The 24338-nt window shown below is 35.1% G+C and overlaps 1 protein-coding gene across 1 annotated transcript; it reads right to left on the bottom strand.

The window, feature by feature from the left end:
- Positions 1-1219: 1219 nt before the first annotated feature.
- Positions 1220-23613, bottom strand: LOC109066511 (dematin-like). Its single transcript, XM_042762691.1, has 16 exons — positions 23366-23613; positions 9696-9743; positions 9414-9494; positions 9080-9208; positions 8408-8452; positions 7048-7192; positions 6909-6953; positions 6670-6819; positions 5985-6121; positions 5491-5596; positions 4945-4994; positions 4816-4864; positions 3762-3767; positions 2297-2364; positions 2102-2182; positions 1220-2021 (listed from the first exon to the last, which is right to left on the bottom strand). Exons 2-16 carry the CDS (start codon positions 9708-9710, stop codon positions 1908-1910), a joined length of 1221 nt encoding a protein of 406 aa, XP_042618625.1. The 5' UTR covers positions 9711-9743; positions 23366-23613; the 3' UTR covers positions 1220-1907.
- Between the last annotated feature and the right edge of the window lie 725 nt (positions 23614-24338).

Below are 24338 nucleotides of genomic sequence, written 5' to 3'. Positions count from 1 at the left end.
GCTTTTTAGTGATTGTTTTGTTCATATTACATTCCTGTTCTGTTTTGTGAGGTACAAACTCTGGATATAAAGCATGCACTCTAACCAAGCACTTCATTTGGTCATAGAAGCAATAAAAGCACAGAAGTGAATATTTAATACTGATGTGGGCAAGAGGAATATATGAACTACAGGGTTGTGTGTCATTCAGAACACACCTGAGAATGCCTTTCAAATTACACTTGGATTTTTACTTTTTAAAACGCAGAATTAAAATGAAATAAAAATCATATGACTTCTTTTATTCATATATATATATATATATATATATATATAAATATATAAACAAATGTTGTAAATAATATCCTGTGGATCATGACCAATGCAATTTAAAAAATTCACATTCATGAATTGAAAAGAAGCCAGTTGTTAAACTCTGAATTCTGCTCAACCCTGCATCTGTAAATCTACAGAAAGCAAAAACCAGGGCTGCAAAATCAATCCATCAGGCTAATGTCTGAAATCCCTTTATATCCTAACCTATCCTTATCCTATAAAACCAGAACATTATAAAAAAAAAAAAAAAAAAAACATTTTCAATCCATCAAGAACAAAAGAGGCTAGAACCAAAACAGTAAAGGTGCTTTAAAAGGCAATAGCAGCAAAATGGGGAGGAGGGAGAGAAAAAAACAATAGAAAAGAGGGAGCGAGTGACACTGTTCGATCAATACATCCTGCGGAAGAGGAGAAGTATTGATAACACCCACAGTTTACAATCCATCATCATTGAAGAAAAACAGGATACATTTGCCATGCAGGATTCTTACGTCTCATATCCAATATTCAGTAAACTCTCACTAATGTACAGTAGCTCTCTTTGGAACAGCAAACTCTCACTCGGAATCATCAGCTGTTGCCATGGGAACGGTTGCTATACCTGTACAGTATATTGTACCGCTGGTATTTGCGTTGGTAAAATTGGTGTTAAGGTGTAAGGAATGAGGGTGTGCAACATGTGCGTCACGAGTCTCTAGTATAACCTGTACTTATTTCCAAATTATCAGCAATAGCTGATTAACTTAATTGAAATATATTGAGCTGCTTGCACAAATATGAGTCAATGACAAATAAGAAAAAAAAAAATCTAGGTTAAAACACATGGCAAGTTTGTATTATCTGTATTGATGTATGTTGGCATTATATGGCATTATAAAATAATCTAATTAACTACTTCACAAGATTTTCTTTTCAAGAATTTAATTCTTTATTTGTCTTTATATCAGGACAGTTGTTTTTAACCATGCCATTTGTATGGATTTTGATGAATTTTATTCTGCATTTTAATTCCGAAATGAAAATCATGCTCATCATAGAAGAGGTGTATTCAAGTCTTTGTATGTATAAACTGCATTTTTAATCTATTTTTAACAAATTAATAAATCTGGACAAAAAAAAGTGTCATTGGCCTATATTCTAAAGGTTTGTTCACTCATGCTTAGCACATAAAGGCTGAAAACTGTGGCAGTGACTTTAACTCACAGGCTCCTGTTGGTCCGTCTGGACATCAGAATTTTTTGCAGGGATTTGGCCTTCTGAAATAACTGGTGCGATTCATATCTGCTTCATGTGTATTCATATCTGTGTATATCAATATAGCTTTACTAAGCACACACAGAGGACTTGGTAACCTCAGTGAAGTCCTGATATAGTAGCTGCAACTAGAAAAAGAGATAACATCAGAGACTCGGATATGATTGTTAGCTGCAATAAGATATGGGGCTTATCAAACGATAAGGATAACTGTTTTTTTTTGCTGGCTCCAAAATCACATTCCTCATCTTTCCTTAACTTGCATCGCCTGTACTGTTTTCACAAGCGGAAGTGCAGACATGTGACAGTGTTTGTAAAAGAACGTATTTCTCCGACTACTAGAAGAGAGAGACTTTCTTTTTCAGGTCGTTCCGCTTCCAAAGGGAGAGCCGGTCGAATTCCTCAATGGACATTCCAAAGACATTCTGGAATTCCTCAGGGGACAGGTGCCTCTGGAGAGAGAGGTTACATGGTTAACATATGCCAGCAGAACAGGGCAACAGGCTAAAATAATGAGAAAAGCAATGTCTACCTCCAGTCTCGTCCTGTCTACACCAGGAGGGAGTTTGTTTCTGCCTCTGTGAGTCACGATGAGCATCTCATATGGGTAAATCTGCCAAACGAACACATAGATGGTGCGAACACATGTAATATTAATGAAGCTTAAATGAAACGTGGATGAACAAAAATAATCTTAACTAGTTGGCAGATGATATGTTTACATTACCTTTTGTTCCAGCATACTAGGGAGTGAATTCCCTCTGTCGATCCTTCTGCTTTGGGCATCTCCATTCTATAAAAGAGAGAAGACCACTGTAAGACCACAAACCACAACTGTGATTGGAGCAGTTATTAGGAAAATATAATTGTAAAATGCTAGAAAACTGCTGAGATTGAAGGCTGAATCGCTAAAATCTTTGATTATATGATATCTGAAATGCTAATACTGTTATTGTTTACATATAATGAATGGTTTGTATTGTAGTATTCCTCACTTGTAAGTTTGTTTGAATAAAATGAATCAATTTATTTTGTTCATCTGTTAAGAACATACCGGTATTTATTTTAATAAAAAATAACACACACCTAAAAATCTAAAAAAAGAGAAAAAAAAAAAATAATAACAAAAAGAACAAGATATAAAAAACATCAAAAATATCTCCCATATAATTCAATTCGATTTATATTCATTTAAAAAAAATGAGAACAGATTACAACAAAACAATACAATAAAATAATGACTCGCAGTTGAATAGAATAGAATAAAATAGAATAGAAAAGAACAGAATTATGGCTCTTAATACTGGAACTCTGGTTGTAGTATAAATAAACATGACAAAAATTACTATTAGAATATAATAGAATAGAATAGAGATATGTGCTCTCAATAATTGAACATACTCTGAATAAATGATAAATAAAATAATCCAAAATGAACAGCAAAACAATACTGGCACTCTAAATGACTATTTAGAATAAAATAGAATAGAATAGAATAGAACAGAATAGAATAGAATAGAAAAATAGAATACAATAGAATAGCTCTTAATACTGGAACACTGATTGTAGTATAAATAAACATATAAAAATTTTCTATTAGAGTAGAATAGCATAGAATAGAATTATGGCTTTTAATACCGGAAATCTGACTGTAGTATAAATAAACATGACAAAAAATACTATTAGAATATAATAGATTACAATAAAATGGAATAGAATTGAGACCTGTGCTCTCAATACAGGAACATACTCTGATTAAAAAATGAAATTAAAAAAATAAAATAAAATAAAATAAAAAAAATAAAAGAAAAGAACAGAACAGAACAGAATAGAATAGAATAATGGCTGTTAATAACAGAATACAAAACAGAACAGAACAGAACAGAATAGAATAGAATAATGGCTGTTAATACTGGAACTCTGACTTTAGTAAAAATAAACATGACAAAAATTACTACTATTAAAATAGAATAGAGATATGTGCTCTCAATACTTGAACATACTCTGATTAAATGTTAAATACACATGTTAAATAAAAATGATCTAAAATGAACAGCAAAACAATACTGGCACTCTAAATTACTATTTAGAATAGAATAGAATACCGGAACACTGATTGTAGTATAAATAAACATGACAAAAATTACTATTAGAGTAGAATAGAACAGAACAGAATTATGGCTTTTAATACTGGAAATCTGACTGTAGTACAAATAAACACAACAAAAATTACTATTAGAATAGAATAGATTACAATAGAATAGAATAGAGACCTGTGCTCTCAATACAGGAACATACTCTGATTAAATGTTAACTAAACATGTTAAATAAAAATGATCTAAAATGAACAGCAAAACAATACTGGCACTCTAAATCACTATTTAATAGAATAGAATAGAATAGAATAGAATAGAATAATGACTTTTAATACCGAAACTCTGATTGTGGTAAAAAATAAAGTGTATAAATATGATTAATTAATAAAAGAACAGAGTCATGAATTATCATTCATAATTTTAATACTACAATTTTGCAGTCGCATAAACTATGCCATCATAAAAATGTCAAAATTATTTGCTATTTTATTAACTTCTAGTATATAATTTCCTGGTTTTTTTTACTATATGTTGGTTGAAAATTACTATTATAATAGAACAGAGTAGAATAGAATAATGGCTCTTAATACTAGAACACAAAATATAATAAAAAATTACTATTATAATAGAACAGAGTAGAATAGAATAATGGCTCTTAATACTAGAACTCTGATTGTAGTTAAAATAAACATGACAAAAATTACTATTAGAATAGAATAGAATAGAACAGAGTAGAATAATGTACCTTAACACTGTAACAAAAAAAAAAAAAAAAAACAAATAAAAAATAAAAATATAATAATAGAATAGAATAGAATAGAATAGAATAGAATAGAATAGAATAGAATAATGACTCTTAATACTGGAACTCTGATAAAAATAAACATGACAAAAATTACTCTACTATTAAAATAGAATAAAATTATGACACTATTAGAACAGAATAGAATAGAATAGGATAGAATAGAATAATGACTCTTAATACTGGAACTCTGATAAAAATAAACATGACAAAAATGACTACTATTAAAATAGAATAGAATTAAGACTCTTAATACTGGAACTCTTTTAGTATAAACAGAACAGAACAGAACAGAATAGAATAGAATAGAATAGAATAGAATAGAAATGTAATAATCCCCACACTTACTTTGACTCCCTTTATCACTGTTTGAAGAGCAGAACTCTGCAGACTGGAGCTTTAACAGACGAACACCAGACTAATGAAATCAGTGGATCTCACAAAGCTGACATATCTAAACAGATTTCAGTTTCTCACCCTAGTCAGGCCAGTCTTAGTGTAGGAAGGAAATGAGGGGGATTTGGAGGCTGTGTAAAAGAAATGAAGAAACATGTTAATGTCCTGGCACAAATAGCATTTAAGTAATGATGCTGAAGCCAACATGTTGTCTGTTAGGGATGTGTATCATATGGATGCAGCACATATCTTCAACCAGAAGGGGCCACTGTAAGTACAAGGTCAACCGGCTTTTGTGTTTAATTGGAATCACATCCATTTTCAGTGAATAAGAGTACGGAGAATAAAGCAATAATCAAAATGGTTCAAACTGAGTTCTTTAGACTCTGAACTTTACCCTAGAGACCTATAAACACTATTCTGATTCAGATGATTAGTCTGCCATGCATAAACTCTGACTGCAGGTGGAAAGACTGACTCAGATGTCCAGTACATACAACAGCTGCTGTCAGTAATCTCTGTGTATCTTTCTGTTCTGTTTCTCCTAATCAGACAGTTTTATTAAAATCACAACCACACAGTGCCGACCACACAAGCACATGCACACACAAAAACATTGAAATGTACCCAGATGCATGTGTGTCCTGTCGGGCAGAGACCGTGTTTTCCTTCGGACAGGGGCTGATCTCTCAATCTCCTCCTTCAGTATCAGTTTTCCTAGATTGGATTGAATCTGTGATGAAGAGAGAGAATGAGAGGTAAAGAGGGAGTCTGAGGGGTGAGGTGGACACTGAAACATTATACCCAGGCTGAGAGACTGATTGATCAGCTTGGCTCCCTGTTTCGACATGAAATGCAAGAATCCCTGAAGATTTGTCCTTTATTTGAAACCAACTGTGGCCTTCACTTAAAGGTCGAGTGAGACAAAAGATCTCACAAATAAGAGCAAACCCAATAAACCTTTAACCTCGGTTTCTGAAGAAAATAAGGTTTAGGAAGAATAGTTAGAAGAGGAGAAAAGCACACATTTTAAGCTTAAAATTTAAATATAGAGTATTCAGTATAAGAGCAAAGTGTATAAGGGAAAATGTGTATTTTAATTGGTTCGGTCGGATAAACACCTTGTTGAGTTCTTGTTTCTGCATTTGCCGAAGTCTCCACATGTCTTCAGACAGGTCACTGTCATCATACTTATCATCCTCCTCACCCTCCTCTCCCTCAGTCATCTTGGACACCACGTTCTTCCTTCGCTCTTTCTCTGTGGTACAAACACATGACTGTGAGATGAAGAGTGTAAAACATCGATGAACATCTACCACATCATAAAATTGTGCCTTGATACTAAATGCTGCTTACATTTGCATGTGCTGTTAGCTAAATTAATTACTGCCCAGAGGGAATTGTATTACTCTTTTCATAGGAAAGCTCAAAGGAACCGTTTATTGAACCTTTAGACAAAATAAAAAAAAAAAATGTTTTTGTTGAGTTTCTTATTTGATACATCAGGCTTTTATGGCTTACGATAAAAGCCTGTAAAATGATATTTAAATGCTTAGTTTGATGACAAAGTTTTATGATCATCTGTGGTATCAAAACATACAATGCAATGCAATACAATGGTGACTGAGGGATGGAACAAATAAAAACACTCAAAATCCTGATGGATCATATTTGATACTCACATTTTAAAACGATTCTCTAAAAAATAACGTATGCATAATCAGTAAAGATTGCAGATGACAGAAGGCATGTAGCAGATTGTGTGCAGCAGGTTGTGATCATGTGGATAACATGAGAGTGCAATACCTATAACAGCTAGTGAGGGAGGGCAGGGCCAGTAGTCCATCTCTATCTTAGAGGGCTGGTTGGGGTCTGGAGGTTGTGCGGCGGGAAACTTTGATGACTCGATGATTAAATCCTCCATGTGTTTATTGTGTGGAACGGCTGCTGAGACATCTACATCCATTCAAACACACAGATGCATGCTCAGAATGCCACAGAATTACACCTTTACACAAGAACAGTGTTGATGTTTCATACAGTACCTTGTTTATATATTGGTGGCTTCTTGTATATATTGGTTCCATTGTCTGGGAGGAAAAGTGAGGTTGTTTTGTTTAGTTTTAGAGTTTGATGTTGACTAAGGCTTGTTGGCTGTGTTTGTGAGGTGGTGTAGTACCTAACCTGGCCTGTGGAAGTGCTGTTGCTGGTGTGGGACTTTTGTGCTGACGGTGATGCTTTTACTCAGCTGTGTGGAGGCCGGAGATGAGCTGCCCGACGACTTGGGCTCTGACCAATCCCTTTGATAGACATCCTTTGATAGACTGCTCTGGAATTACATTTAGAAGGTCTGTGTGATTAAGAATCATGCAGAGAGACTATAAAATAGATAGTTTGGTCCTTCAGCATGGTAAAGTAGCTGTGATGCAAGGCCTCTGGTGGATTGTGACTGGATTCAGATCTGATGTTAACTAGTGTTTTTATTCAGAAACTTAGAGAGGGGCAATTCCAAACTTTCCTTCATATATTTTATTTGATTTATATATCTGTGCTATATGTATTTAGGAAAACCTTGAGCATAATTAAGTCAAAATGGTAATAAAATATACAATGTTTAAAAATGTAACTTCTATTAAATCTTGGGAAGTAAAATGTTAAGTGGTGGCAGCAGTTGACTTTTTAAAGCTATTTTAAACAACATTTTTCTCATTCTTGAATTATTGTACATACTGTGCATGAACTCATATTGATAGAATTTTAAACAACAATATTATAGGACTGTTTTAATTTACTATTTATGTTTTACATTTTATACAACTATTCAAACATTCAGGGACAGAGAGTGTTTTAAATATAAATCAGACCCTTTATTCAGCAAGGACATAATAAATTGATCAAAAGTCAAAAGACTTTTGTCTTGCAACTAATGTTGAAAAATATTTCTATTTCAAATAAATGCTGCTCTTTTTACTTTCTGTTCATCAAAGATATTCATACCAAAATTATGGCTTCTACATAAATATTAAGCAGCACAACTGTTTTCAATACTGATAATAATAAGAAATGTTTCTTAAGCAGCAAATCAGCATATTATCATGATTTCTGAAAATCATGTGACACCGAAGACTGGAGCTATGATGCTGAAAATTCAGATTTGCATCACAGGAATAAATCACGGTTTAAAATATATTCAAATAGAAAACAGTTATTTTAAATAATTTAAAAATGTTATTACTGTATTTTTAATCAAATAAATGCAGCCTTGGTGAGCATAAGAGACTTCAAAAACACTGAAAAATCTTACTGACCCCAAAGTCAAATAATATATATAATTTGTAACCTAAATCTCTATGTTATTTGCAAACTACCTTCTTTAATCAAACAAACATTTACTTCTGGTCCTCTAATCTGATTGGCCAAGCCTCATTGCAAGAGTGCTGATGAAGTATGAAATTCAGATGATTTTTTTCAGTTGACAGATATTAAAATATGACATATTTTGTAAATTTTTCTCATTTTCATGGACATGCACTATGCAACTTACCTCTGGAGATGGAGGAGGGGAGATTGAACGAGGAGATAATGACCTCTAGAGAGAGCGAAGAGAGAGAGAGAGAGAGAGAGAGAGAGAGGTCAATTGTTGGCAGTAAGAGAGAGATCCAGACATTTCCACAGACAGGTTTAACAGACTTAATGAATCGTAAAGCTTCCATTACAGCGAAACAAAAAAGGAAATTACAGTGGAAGAGCCGAGCTAACATGGCATGTGTGTGTGTGTGTGTGTGTGTGTGTGCGTGTGTGCTGATTTCAGGCCAGACGCTCAGATGGTGAGACATCACACCCAGCAGGAAACTAACCAGTGAACACATCGCACACGCTGACAGACAGAGTGTGTCACAGAAAGAAAGTCTGACAAATCAACAGCTTTGAGTCTTTGAGACAATGGCTAAAATAGACTGTCAGATCTAATCACCATCACATACAGAACCACCAAATTTTGCTATAAGTTTGGTTGCAACATATAATAATTGTTGCTTAATGTTTTGTGGTTACATTTTTTTGAGGATTCTTTGATTAATAGAAAGTTCATAAGAACAACATTTATTTGAACCAATGTAATGCATCCTTGCTGAACAAAAGTAATAATTTCTTCTAAAGAAATCTTACTGACCCCAAACTTTTGAACAGTATATATACTGAATATAGAGTGTATTACCTCCATTGGTGAATAGCTGAAGTGGGGCTCATACATCATCAGGTCAGGCCTCTCTATGTCCAGGATGGCCTTGTCTTTAGGTATAGCTGCTAGATCCTTATACCCAATCACTTGATTGTCCATTTTGGCCTGTATGAATCCAAATTATGAAAGAAATGATTGGCAATCTCAGAAACATACTATAAAGAAGTAAATGTATTTCTCTGAAAGCAATACATTTGCTTTCTGGCACAGTGTTGCAATTTTGCAACACAATTATTATTACAGTTACTCATGGGCCATGTGTAATCTGATGCGCTAATTATATCCCAGCATGCACTGCTGCTATACACACCACTACAGTGACCGCCGGGGATCCAGGAACACCTCCTCCACGCAGAGAACAAACGCTGCCCGGGGAGGTACAGGTCGATTGCTGTTCACATACACACACAGGTCAAAGGGCAAACATCACATGAACAATTTTTATTTGTTTTATGATTATGTATTATCTTATTATATATATATATATATATATATATATATATATATATATATATATAATATAATATATATATATATATATATAAATCTGCTTAAAAACATGTATGATATAAAAACAATTGCTTTTAATTACCTTATGCATCATCATGTTCAATGAGAGAGCGCTCTCTTTATGAGGTCACTGTGGAAAAGGAGAAACTGTAGATGAGAACAAGGCTTAAAAGGGATGTCAGATGGCTTCTGACAAAAGACTGTGGAGATAGATGTATGTCAATTTAAGTCAAGTTTTTTCAAAGCAGCTTTACAGAAAATCATGATGTTTATGTTTATAATATCTTCATGTCAAGTCGCAGTTAGCAGATTGGAGCTGGACAATAATAGAGTTTATATTTAGCAATGATACAAGCAAGCAAGCAAGCAGCTGGGATTTGCTATGTTGTTTATCACTTATGTGATGCTGCATGTATGCGGATAAAATTGGAAATACATAAAGCTGGAATACACCACACAAATTTTGCCCAGATTTTCCCCCTGATTTAAGTGTTGAGTGATAAGTGAAATGCAAGAATCATAATTATACATGGCATTTTAAAACTTTAAAACCTTAATATACATAAAAAAAAAAAATATATATATATATACATACTGTATATGCAACTTTATATGAAGAGCTGGACAATAATATAGTTACATTTTGTGACGAAATATAAAATAATGCAGTTGAGATTTGCTATATAGTACAGTATATATATCACTTTACATGGGTGTACTGTATGTATGTGGATAAAGTTAGATATATAATATATAATATATAAACAATCATGCAGCTGAGATTTGTGTGTCCACCAAAATAAATCAAAACATCTCCTTTAAAAACAACAAATCAAAAAATCCAACATCAAGCAAAATCTGTTTGGTGAACAGAATTCAGTGTTGAAGGCATAGTTCACCCAGAAATCACAATTTGCTGAAAATGTACTTAGCCTCAGGCCATCCAAGATGTAGATGAGATTGTTTCATCATCAAATCTGGAGAAATGTAGCATTACATCACTTGCTCACCAATGGATCCTCTGCGGTGAATGGGTGCCGACAGAATGAGAGTCCAAACAGCTGATAAAAACATCACAATAATCCACAAGTAATCCACAGCACTCCAGTGAAGTGAAAAGATGTGTTTGAAAGAAACAAATCTATCATTAAGGCATTTGTGTCACGCCAAAATATGAGTCCATAATCCATAATAACGCTTCCTCCAGTTAAAAAGTCAATCCCCTGTTGTCTTCTCACATCAAAATCCACTGACATATTTGTTCAGAACCGTTGTGGACTGTTTGTAAACAGTGCTTAATCTGTGCATATTTCTCTCCTGATTTAGAAGAGATGACTTTTTCAATGGAGAAAGCAATATAATGTATAGAGGAGTCATATTTTAGCTGCAATCAATGGTTTGAAGTTAAACACATCTTAAAGGGGTCATATGATGCGATTTCAAGTTTTCCTTTCTCTTTGGAGTGATACAAGCTCTTAAAGAAGATCTGTAAAGTTGCAAAGACTAAAGTCTCAAACCCAAAGAGATATTCTTTATAAAAGTTAAGACTCTGCCACGCCCCCCTAAAACGACTCGTTCAAACACGCCCCCACATCTCTACGTCACTATGTGGGAAGATTTGCATAATGACACCCAAATGTTCACGCAAAGAAAGAAGGCATGGTTTCAGTAACCGCAGTTAGTGTCGAAGCAGTCATGTCAGGGAGATGCTGTGTTTTTCTAGGCTTACAACAGAACAGCATTGCATTTTATGGATGACCGTTTTGTAAACCTAGGAGAGGAGGTTATTCTGACTTTGCTAAGACAATCTGGCGCTTCTGAATCAGCTTCTGTAAGTTTGTTTTGTTATTAGTTTAAGTATTTGCTGTTGACTGTTTAAATGCTGAGTTTTGTGCGTCGTGTGTGTGTGTGTGTGTGCGTGTGTGTGTGAGAGAGAGAGAGAGTGAGATAGAGAGAGACAGGGTCACACAGTGGAGTCAGCTGTCTTAACCGTCAGTAGCTTGTGTATCACGGTGTCTATCACATGACTCTGTTCCCCCTTCTGGCTTGAACTGATGGTAAAACTAAGGACATTATTAACTGTCTTTACATTTATTTTGAAAGTTGAAGCTCACGATTATGGAAAGGGGCGTTACATTTACGACGAGTGCTTGCGGTGCTCGACCAATCACAATGCACTGGGTCAGTTGGCCAGTCAGAGCAGACTTCGCTTGTCAGAAAGAGGGACTTTGTAGAAAACGATGCATTTGAGAGAGGCGGGGCATAGGGGACCTACAATAATGTACAGTATTTGACAAATAATGTGTTTTTTGAACATTGAAGCATGTCAACATATTCTGTTACACCAAATACACAAAATAATGATCTTTAAAAAAGCATCATATGACCCCTATAATGATGGATTATGATTTATTACACACATGCAGCTCTTCAATTCACAAGTCATTAACTGATGGGCTGGAGTGCTGTGGATTACTTCTGGATTATTGTGATGTTTTTATCAGCTGTTTGGACGGCACCTATTCACTGCAGAGGATCTAATGGTAAGCAACTGATGTGATGCTACATTTCTCCAAATCTGTTCTGATGAAGAAACCAACTTCTCTACATCTCAGATGGCCTGAGGGTGAGTAAATTTAACTTTTTTTAATGAACTATTCTATTAAATAAAAAAATGTAGTTGAAACATACATATATTCAGCATAATAAAGCTGCTTATTTTAGTACTCCATATATAAGAGGCGAAGCAAACATGATATTCTTTGACAGCCAATAAATGTGAAGGAGAATGACGGTGCTCACAAAAGTGCTCTCTCTTCAGGCAGTGTCTCTGAGTTATTGATCCACCGGCTCAGCTTCTGAATTCACGAGTCAAAATCACTCAATTATTCATGCCTCGTGAACTCTGGCCTTGCACTAGAACGTGCATCTCTCAAAAAGAAAAATATTTATCTCTATACTACTTGTTTATTACTTGAATAGTTTTTATATGAATTTTCTATTTATTTTTCATTTAAATTCAGTTTAAAAGAAAAGTTTGTGCTTCCAAAGTGAACGAGAAATCACGGTAAACAATCAAGATATCAATAGTGAGCAAGAATAATCATGAAATAATATAAGCCCTAACTTACATTATCTGGTGAATTATCCCTTTAAAGAACTCTTTCTACTTCAGCTGACCCTCGAAAATGACTGGTGTATCAGGTTGATTCATTCATATTTAATTCAGTTTTCACTAGCATGAACCAGTTAGAAGAGGGGAGGGGCGTTTTTCAACACAATCTCAGTGACGCTGCAGTTCTATCAGGGAACATCTTAGTCATCACACTCACCTTTAAAGAAGACTTATGTAAGAAACCTAGCGTGGTGCTTTTGTATTTTAGCTAACACAGTCTGACATCTCTGTAAAACCTCCGTGTCCTCCAGCACAGATGGATGAACACACCTATCACAGCTTTTGTTCAAAGAGCTGCTATTCTCCCAGATTATTTATAGCTAGATTGTCTCTGTGCTCTCATCTAGTGGAAAATCAAGTCTTGTCTCTGGAGAGAAAACAGCAGACAACCTCTAAGAAAGATGAGAGATGCTTTCCAAGACCAATGCCAGTTCAGCATGTTCACTGGACTCATGGAGAAAAAAACATTCCACAAGGACAAAGTTTTACAAACCTACAGATCTGCAGATCAGATAATATAGCCTACACAGCTTTTCATTATTAGCTGTTATTTGCTGTTTAAAAAATAAATAAAAATAAATAAAGGTTGATTTTTAAATTTTCAGAAGAAAATGCAAGTGGATCTATCTCTCTGTCTGTTTGTAATCCATCTTTCAGACTTTCAGCTTTTAAAATAATTTTAAAGTAATGTTAGGGATGCATAAATACATAGATATATTGCATTTCTGGCTAATATTATTTTCATATTATGGCCAAAAAGTGTTTTCAGTTATTGAAATTATGCTAAAATAATATAATATCTTAGATGAAAAATGTAAGAAAAATTATATGTGTGTGTGTGTGTGTGTGTGTGTGTGGAAATGAATAAAAAGGCTAATTCAAAATATATTTATAAGTAATTTAATAGTATATAAATGATACTAAAATAACACTACCGTTATAGATAAATGGCTGTACTTATTTAACGCAATGTGGCCAGGCCATTGGAAAGATGAATCATGGGCAAGATGTGCTTATCTTTATGTTCACATGGTGACATGTTTAGGACAGCAACGCACAAGTCAACAGTCAACCAAAAACAGATGAATACTGTACAAACACACACAGCTCAGTGTGTGTCCTGTACCCATCCTCATCTGTGTCCTCCACGCATCACTTACAGTGCAAGAGAGGAGGAAGAACACGAGAATCCTAAAAATATCCTACTGCATCTCCCACATTAAACCAGCAAGACCTCTCGCCCTCTTCTTATTCCTACTGCATTATGTAACATCAGATCCGTTGCTATGGAAAACGAGACTTCTCAGTCCACACATCTAAACAAGCTCAATCTAGTCACTCTCTACACAGAGATGCATGCTTTTATTGGCCTTTTTGCTACTTTATATTGAGAGGAGAGCAGAGAGAGGACAAGAAAAAACACTTTACAACCACAAGAGCTTCCACTCTTCTGGGGAGGCTTTCCACAAGATTTGTGAGTGTTTCTGTGGGAAGTTTTGCCCATTCATCCAGTAGACAGTTTGTGAGGTCAGGCACTGATGTTGGATGAGAAGGCCTGTTCACAATCTCCATTCCAGTTCATTCCAAAGGTGTTTGATAGGGTTGAGGATAGATATCTGTATAGGACACCAAACTCACCCAATCATGTCTTGGGCCTTGCTTTGTGCACTGGGGCACAGTCATTATGGAATAGAAAAGGTCTTCTTTGAAACTGTTATTACAAAACTGGAAGTATACCATTCACCAAATTGCCTTGGTATGCTGAAGCATTAAAATTTTCCTTCACTGTAAGTGAGGACCAACCCTAACCACTGGAAAAAACAAGCAAAAAAAAAAAAAGACGGTCCCATACCATTATCTCCCCTCCACCACCACCACCACTTTAGAGTTGGCACAATGAAGCCAGGCAGGTAATGTTCTCCTGGCTGGCATCCGCCAAATCCACAAACAGAAACACATGATTTGTCACTCCACAGAATCAGGTTTCCACTGCTCCAGAGTCCAGCAGTTGCATGCTTTACTCCACTCTATCCAATGCATGGCAATGTACTTGGTAAAGTGAGGCTTGCATGCAGCTGCTCGGCAAAGAAACCCAGTTTTTCCCATTCATTAACTAGACTGTGGCGGCCCGTCTAATCTGTCCCACCACAGTTTCATAAAAAACCAAAGATATATTTATACTTTTCATATAACATAAAAGTTCTTTAATGTTGTGTTTCACGCCATTGCTTTGGCAAGTATCCATCAAACGAATTAAAACTGAAAGCGTTATATGTGACTTATCAATCCTCTGTTTTGAGCTGCTTGTTTCAAAGGTTCACAGTGACTTTGCGCACACGAACGTTTCAACTTATCAGATCATCCAACTTCACAGAGAATCCAATTAAACATTTAATTGAATGTGCTGTGAGTTTAGCACACATTTGGGAACGCGAGCATTTGGGAATGCAAAACTGGCTTGGTGACTTTTATGCATCATGCGCCTAATCAACATGTTATCACACTCCATGACTTAACATTTTCTTATCCTACACGCCTCAACTTTCTAATAAAACAAACAACAACTTATGCTTCATGGCTCAGTTGTTGTTGTTCCTATACGCTTCCACTTTCTAATAATACCACCAACAATTGACCGTGGAATATCTAACAGGGATGACATTTTACGAATTGACTCGTTGCAGTAAAGGTGGCATCCTACAACCACACTTGAATTCACTGAGCTCTTCAGAACGTCACATTTTCTTCACAAAAGTTTGTAAAGCAGACTGCATGGCTAGGTGCTTGATTTTATCCACCTGTGTCTGACTGAAACAACTGAATTCAATAATTAAGAGGTGTGTCCCAATGCTTTTGTCCATATAGTGTACTATTTTCCCATTCATTTAAAAAAAGATGAAGAGGAATGTTAACAGATAGCTCTTTTTAGGAATATTAGACCTCAGTGGACAAGAATTTATGTCAATATTTAAGACTACAGTCTTTATGACAATGCTTGTGGTCCCAAACTACACTAAACACAAGCATAGAGAACCTTTAAATTTAACCGCCAGCACATACATGAGACGATGGGCTTCGTTTTTGTCATATGTGAGATAGAAGATAAGAATGGTTGGGAAGAAGGGTCCAGACATGTCAGGACCCTCAAGGGAAATCAGACACATATGTGCACATGGATGCACAAATACACTCATGCAAAGGCAGTGGTGTGTGCACAGAGATGGAGTTGACATTTTTACTGGAAAAGCTCAAAATCAGTCATTAATAGGATATCATCACTGATCATCTGTAATAATTACTGTCACAGAGAAACTTTGAAGCCTATTGCTCTTTTAGCAGCAGATGGAACTTTAGATTCCTAAAGACTAGATTTTCACACTTCCTAAAGAAAAGATGAGTGGTGACTGTCCATACAAAACATGATGCCACAATGGTCAAAGTGCTGTTGGTGGTGTTTAACATGCAACTAGGGTTTTCTGGGTTAACTGTACATTTCATTTGCATTATCTACTGCTCATTTAAAATGAATCTTCAATAACACTAGTACTTTAATTATTACTAAAAATGTAATTACTAACACTGATAAATGTAAACCTCAGCATGTAATCTTCAATCTTGGCAAATCTCAAAATGAAAATCCATTATTCATACTGTACATTATAATGTTGTAATGCTTAAATTTAGTGCTGCTTTAGTATTTTATTTCAAATTTATTTCAATAAAACAGTATAGAATTTGTATATTAACCATGGCCTTAAAATGATGTAAAATAATTAGTTGTGTATGCTAATTTCCTCAGTTTTTATATTAGTTGTACATAACCTTAGCATCATTTAAAAATAGTATTTAATAACACTAGTACTTTAATCGTTACTAAATATGTAATAGTTTTTGTAATACTAACACACTAACCAGCGTTTTTAATTTATGTACACAAAACAGTATAAAATTTCAATATCAACAATTTACACATTATTGGCTATAAAATAATTTTTGTGTACACTTAATTTCCTTTTTAAGCAATAACACTAATACTTCAGTTATTACTAAAAATGGAATTACTAACATAATTAAATGCTGTGATGCTTACTGCTTAATTTCAACTGCTTCAGTGTTTGATTTTTAATTTTTAATTTTTATTTAATATCAGCCATTTGGCCATCAAATAACTAAGAATTATTATAGGTATAGAACAGGGATTCATGCATCCCTTCACAAACATGCTTATAATTATGCTTTGTTGTTATAAAATGTCTGTAGAGACTTGTAAAGCATGCATTTAATTTGATAGAGGGATAGAACAATAAGCAATGCTCTTGTTCCAGCAGTAGATGACCAGGCTTTGAATGCCTTCATAACAATTAATGTTATTGCAGACAGCAGGCTGGTGCATGTGTGTGGGCCTGGTTTTGTGAACTGCAAGCCATCTCTCTTTTTCACACACACACACACACACACACACACACACACACACACACACACACACACACACACACACACACACACACACACATAATGTGAGGGATTAAGTGTTTCGAGCCCAGCCATTGTGCTGTTGCCCATGGGCGGCACTCTTTATTAGATGATGCCCTGGTGTTTGAGTCCATGTGTTCATGAGCGTGTTGTTCTTGTGTGTGTGTATATACACGTGTAAAAACCTACTTAGATATTATATTCAATTCAAGTATAGCTGCTTTAAGTGTGTTGTCAGCAATGTTGATATGCGGGCGTTTTTTTCTGGTGAATTTTTACGAGAAAAAACTGAAACATGAGTGCAGATTTGAAAGCCAATGGCCCAACTGATGGATGTTTATGGAAGCATCCATTTTGGCTTTATTGTGTTAGGACGCTGTACTGGCAGCAGGACGGGGCATAAAACACTGAAAAAAAATAAAAACCTATACAGTCCTGTGTGTGCATCTAAATACCGTATAGAAAGAAAGAGCCTTATTTAAGAGAATATCTGTGGCTAAAATGGTTTATATACAGTATACTGTATACAGTCCTGTGTGTGCATCTACTTTCTTTATGGCCATTTACACAGAATGTGTTGAAAAATGTTAGACATAGTCAGTGGAATGAAAAAAAATTCAGAAAAGCATTTTTTAGAAGTTGAAGAGTTTTAACATGAGCATTGCATTTTAAGAACAGGTGTCATGCACAAAAGACATGAGGAAAAGTGTCAAAAAATGTCTGACTAGCACATGTTTACATAGAAAAAGCATTGGAAAACCGGCGCAGTGATACACAACACATTATGTGTGAACAGCCCCTTTTGTATTTTTGTAGAATGCAAGCTGTAAGGTAGTGTAATTAAAAAAAAAACATCTAGGGATGAGTTTTTTCAAAAGATTAACTTCTTTTAACTTGAGTTTTGCGTTTTAAGATATTTAAGAGACAAACAACAGGAAAACAGCAGAGAGTAATGTAAAATGTTGAGTAATTTTAAATAATTTCAAACAAAGTCATAGCAAAACGCTGCAACACACAAAAGTGTTGTGTTCTTCCGAAATGGATTTTTGAATAAATTGGCTGAGTGAATAATTCAATGACTCATTTGTAAAGACAGTAACTGCCACCTACTGGTTTAAGTTACCCGCAGAAGACTTATCGAAAATACCCATCTCTAATACCAGACAGTCTGGAACCAGCAAACTATACAATTTAAGTTAGATAAATAAAATAAAATGACTGAATAACAGTATTATTTATCTAGCCATCTGATCTGTGGATTTCTGTAAGTTCCCCAACACTTTCTACTTAACAACCAGTCACAGGAATTAGCATAAGCCAAAATAATTATAATCAATCTTTTAAGCCCAAAATCAGGCTAGCTACACTAGTTGAGCTAGCTGTATACGATAATTTTCTGCTTTCACATGAGGTTTCATAATGTCTGTCATAGTCAGTCGATCCTCCAAAACAGATCCCTGTGTCTCGTCTCAGAGGGAAACACTTATCTCAGTTCAGCAACAACATGACCGGTAAGCGTCTGTGAAAGATAGGCGCACACACACACACACACACACACACACACACACACACACACACACACACACACACACACACACTCAGTCAGAAGACATGCTGTAAGCCTAAAGTCAGTTTCATAAAACAAAATGAACAAATGCCACATATGTTTACCTTGATCTTAATTTTATATGAAAACTCAAGACCTTTTTCTTGGCTATTGTTTTAATATCACTGTCTTGTTGGACCACTGGTCAACAAATCCTCTAAACAGAGCTGTTGATGTTCACAGGCACAGAGTTGTAGCTTTAATTCATCCGAGGTGAGCGTCTCTTCTGACCTTTCACCTGTATGACATACGTATTTTCTCTTCTGCATGTTTTTAAGAGACAGAAAAACTTTTAATTCCCAACAACAAAACCATTACTTTCCCAAACACCTGTTTGTAATTAAACACTGTATAGAGTATATACACTGTATAGTGTACACAGTGAATAGTTTTCTGATTCATCATATTTGCACTCTGAGGTTGTGCAAAGTGAGCTTACAGTGGCTGTTCAAATCACTAGGTAGAGTCAAAGATGTGCACTCTGCACTAAAACAAATTTGTTGTAGGATTTACTTTGAAACAATCTTCACTCACTGCTAATAAATTTCACAAATAATTACAAAACAGCAAATGACAAACTGTTTAAGACAAAATGTTGAAGTAGAAAGAAAATAGTATTGTATTTTAAAACACTCCAAAAAAACCTGAATGTTACTAAAAATGATCTAGACCAAAGGAATATGCATATGTTGACAAATATCGTATCTCTATTGCCTCCATATCAACAATACATCACTAAAGTTGTATACTATAGCGGGTATACAAAACATAAAAGAGTAAATAATCAACAAAAAACACCACAAAAAAAATATAATAATAGAAGAATAAAAAAAAAATACTATAAAAAAAACCTGTTGGTAAACAGCATGTTCTCTTACTATATACAGTGAAAAACTGTAATAGATCTAATAGAAGAAAATTACTGTTTAATGCACAGTTTTTGTGAAAAAGAACAGGTTATTTGATTATTTACAGTGGAGAATAACATAAATTGACATTCTTAAAATCCCCCGACAATTCACTTTTGATGGTTTTTTCTTAGGGTTTTATGTAACAGTAATGTTTATTGCATTATTTTATTGTCATGTGTGTTACCATGATCATGTTTTGTATTTGTGTGTATGTATTTACAGTACAGTTTCTTTTTTCTTTTTTTTTACAGTGAATTTACACAAATTGTTGCTCCCTCAATATAAAAAAGAGAAAAATATATAATAATTAATCACATTTTCAGTAGGGAGCTTTAAAGTAAATGCCAAAATGACTTTTTGAGAAGTGTCTTTTTTTTTTGTCAATACAATGAAAGTCAGTGGGGTCCAGTATTGTTTAGACCCCACTGACTTAAAGTATCTTCTTTTTGTTTTCCACAGGTTGTGTAATGGCATAAGAATAAGTAAATAATGATGGAATCTTCATTTTTGGGTGAACTTGAAAAACATCTATTATGTCATCTTGTTTTTGTTCATACAATGAAAGGCAGTGGGGACCAAAACTAAAACATCAGACCCCACTTAACTTCATTGCATTGACAAAAAGACATTCTTCAAAGTATCTTCTTTTATAGTTCCACAAAAGAAAGTCATACAGTTTTTTAAGTGATGAAGGGATAAACTAGCTTGACCTAAAACTCTCTTTTGCTTTGGTCTGGTTCTTCTTTCTCAGTTTTCTAGACACACTCTTTCCCCGCGCTCTGGGTTTTCTCTCTTTAGCCCCCACTCCCATCCGATCTGCTGTTTCTAAACTCAGGCATTTGCCATCAGTCCTCTACTTCAACAAGCAGGAACCATCTTGCACTTCTACAGAGATCAATCTCAGCCCATTACACAAGGCTAAAGTTTGACAAAGCTCAATCAAAGCTGAATCAGGCAGCCAATGATCCAGTCAATACAAGCTCAAATCAATTCTAGAAATGCTCATCATCAGTAAATACAGTAACTGAACACTAAAAACTAATATGCATGGAAAAATAAACTCAATGCAATATTTTGCCTTTCTATATCCATCAACATACCCTCGTTCCCCCTATCCACCTCTCCTATTCCTATCCATTCATCCCTGCACAGGTCTATCAGATTGCAAAGGGGTCGTCAAATTTTAATTAAAAATCCTATAGAAGGGTCCTATGCAATCCCTCCCTGGTGAAAAAGCTTGAAGCACCAGTACAAAGGACTCAAACATAAATCCTAAGGCTGTAATCAAATCCATCCGGGGAAAGCACTTGTCAAGCAGGCTCACGCTCTTCAAACAAATCTCAGACTTCATCCAAACACTGTTTTCACTAAACACACATTTACACAACATCCCAACCCCAGACTATGGAGGTCATGTTTATGCATAAGAATAATATTTGTTGATGAGTATAAAGTTGGCCCTACTATCATGACAACCTGTTGCCATGCACCAATGGTCCTTGTTTTAATGAGAGATGACAAAAATGTGTCCCTGCAGAGTATAATTGTGCTGCTTAATATAAAATGCACATGCATTTGTATATGCACTCCAATCTCTGACACAAGAATATACATTTTTTAATATAAAAACAGCCTATTTTTCAACACCTACTGAATCAGCCTCATAGTGCTTAAAGGGCTTATTGTCTGTGATTGGTAAAGGGTTTCAGAGATGTCTTTAATGAGCAGTAAGACTCTGGCTGATGAGTCATCACAGCAGATGGCTGCTTTTGAGCAAGCAGATGGCATGCTGCATGTGGTCAATTGATCCGCAGATCTCAGTTATATCGGACGGCCACATACCTTCATCCTCTCAAAGGTACTGTATATGAATGTTAGGTGCATTACATAATCTAGAGACAGCATGAAACGTGGGTGTTTGATATATACAGAGATATTTAAATAGATATTTTAGTTGAATTGATCAAACAGACGTCTGCTTGTGAGCTCAGGCACAGTTTGAGTATAGTTGATGATATTAACAGCCACCAGTTACAGAGACAGTTTATTGCACATCAGCTACTGATAATTAAGATCTCTCATGATCAGGGGATTGATGGTCTCAGTAATTAACATGCTGTACATTCCTTTGAGATTTTTGGCAAAAATTTTAAAACAAAGCCTCAACTTAGAATACATGATATAGCCTGTATGATCTGCCTTAAATACTGTATACAAACATATTCACTGTTTTCAAAAAGCAGAATGTAAAATGTTTGAGAATACAAAAATTATTCACTTTCAAATATTTGTTTATAGTGTTTTCTAGTACTAGATTTGCTAATAAGTATCCATTAGTTACTTTACTTGCAACTACTCAGATAGTTAGTATCTACTCCGGTTTTCTAGAAGTAATTGAATAGGCATTAGTACATATTTATTAGACACTGCTGTGTTTTTAATCTAATATATGTCAAGTACAGAAGCAGGGTCTTTTTAAGACCTTTTTAAGACTTTTATTAATAAAATCAATTCCATATAAGTGGAGTAGGGCAATGTCTATGGCAGCATTACACTGTAAAATTACTTAAAGCATGTTTTTAAATGCACTTATCTAGTAGTTATATAAATCGGTAGTTATTAGAAATATTTGGGGTAGATAGTCTCATAGGCTGCGTTTATGCTGGCACAAAATAAAATCCTATTTTTTAATAATGTAACACAGATCAAATATTGTTGCATGTGTTAACACAAAAATCTGCACAAGATCGATTTTTTTTTTTTTTTTTTTGCATCCTTCTGATCCACTTCCAAATGTGGTTTTAAATCAGTTACATATTCAATATCTGGACATCTGACCTATACATCTAAATCCCATTGCAATTCCAAGCCATGACAAGGCCAGGGAGACTAGTAGGCTATCAAATAAATAGGATGGGGAAGTACTGTAGTGCTAGTAAAATTAAAGCTCGAATAGACACTATAGCAACTATTGGGATAGTTAGCATCTAATGCATATAACTGGAATAGGCAACAGCAACAACTAAAACACAGGTTAGTGATTTCTATCTTTGCCAAATTGCAAATGTGCAATTTGTTACCGGTTACAATGGAATAGTTACTTGCCACTACTGGGATGATGAAAAGCAGCAAATCAAGTACCAGTATTTAGTCAAACTTAAATAGACTATATATGACTTTATTATTATTTACTAATAACATGAACGTGCTGGTAACATATGAAACAGATACTATTAAGTGTTGAAACGGCTTGCCATAGGCACCTGCTCTCCTGCTCTGTCGCCTCTGTTATGTAAAAGCATCGCATCATCCACTGCCATAATCATCTGACTACATCAATCATGTGGCGAATTGTGATTTTAGTTAGACAGACACAACACCTTACGCCATAACCTGCACTTGCCCTGATTACTTTAACATTACCGTTAGAATTGAATAATTAATCTATACGATATTTTATAGATGTGTTTGAGTAACAAACCAGGCAACAACAACAAACCATGAATCCTGGAGCATTTCTTGCCCTGGCTAATAAAATTGCACTTGAATTTGTTCAAACAGATACTGTATGTGAAGTATAAACTTACCTATCCAGCAAATACGACCCCAAAATACACCGCCTCCACTCGCACTCCTCCCTGCGATATAATCCTCACGAGTAATTCCACAAAAATAAATATGCCTTTGTAGAATGGAGCGGGCAAACACCAAACTCAAGAGTGTGCGCCGTATTCGCTCGGACTGGTTGCCAGATCAGCCACAAACATGTATCTGTCGTGTGACAGATAGTGAGAACGTGCTCGCTGCCGGTGACCGCTGGTTCAATCCATTCCCAGCACCGAGGGGTTTTCCGAAAACATGACACTGCACTGGGATTAAACCACACCAAAACAATATGACATAGTTTGTCTTTCAATACACGTTTGTCATGTTTATACTATATTAATTAACATTTATAAAGCATTTCAGTCACGTAGCCTACGCAAGTTGAAATAGTTGCTTATCTATAACAGATTTTGCATTCTAAACAAACAACGTCACATCTTTCAGAATTCTTAATATTTATATTAATAAATTATTCTGTTCTTTTAACTTATATATATTTATAACAAAATGAGTGTGTTTTATGAGGCTAATTCTTTCTTTTATATCACACCACCAGAAGTCTTGTTTCCCTCATGGTTTCCAGGAGATGACTTCAGTGGCAGTGGATGCAGCTCTCTGGATGATGGTGTAAGGATGTATGCTCCAGCAGATGTGCTGGGGCCCTAGGAACCTCTGCCAGGACTGTAAGGGCACAGAGGGCATTGGAACACACCGCCATATTCTCACTCCCCACCAGCTGCAGCGGAGGGGTGATGGTTTTACCTGGAAACAGGAAGACAATGAGAGTCTAATCTAATCCAGGGGTTTTCAAACTGGGGCCAAGGACCCCCAGAGGGCCACAAGGGAGTGCTAAGGGGTGAGTGGGAAAGTTCAGAGAAAAAAATAGTGAACATATATATATATATATACTTTTAAATCTACAGATTCTGATATTATTACTTAATATTAATGATA

The sequence above is a fragment of the Cyprinus carpio genome, chromosome A8, assembly GCF_018340385.1.
Source record: "Cyprinus carpio isolate SPL01 chromosome A8, ASM1834038v1, whole genome shotgun sequence".
Classification (NCBI taxonomy): domain Eukaryota; kingdom Metazoa; phylum Chordata; class Actinopteri; order Cypriniformes; family Cyprinidae; genus Cyprinus; species Cyprinus carpio.
The sequence above is the reverse complement of the archived record's forward strand: the minus strand, read 5'-3'. Positions and strand labels throughout refer to the sequence as shown.

Coding starts and splice junctions, on each gene's coding strand:
- LOC109066511 (XM_042762691.1), bottom strand. Junction 7,193..8,407: donor CCCCTCCTCCATCTCCAGAG/GTAAGTTGCATA, acceptor ATGTAATTCCAG/AGCAGTCTATCAAAGGATGT. Junction 4,865..4,944: donor CTAAGACTGGCCTGACTAGG/GTGAGAAACTGA, acceptor CGTCTGTTAAAG/CTCCAGTCTGCAGAGTTCTG.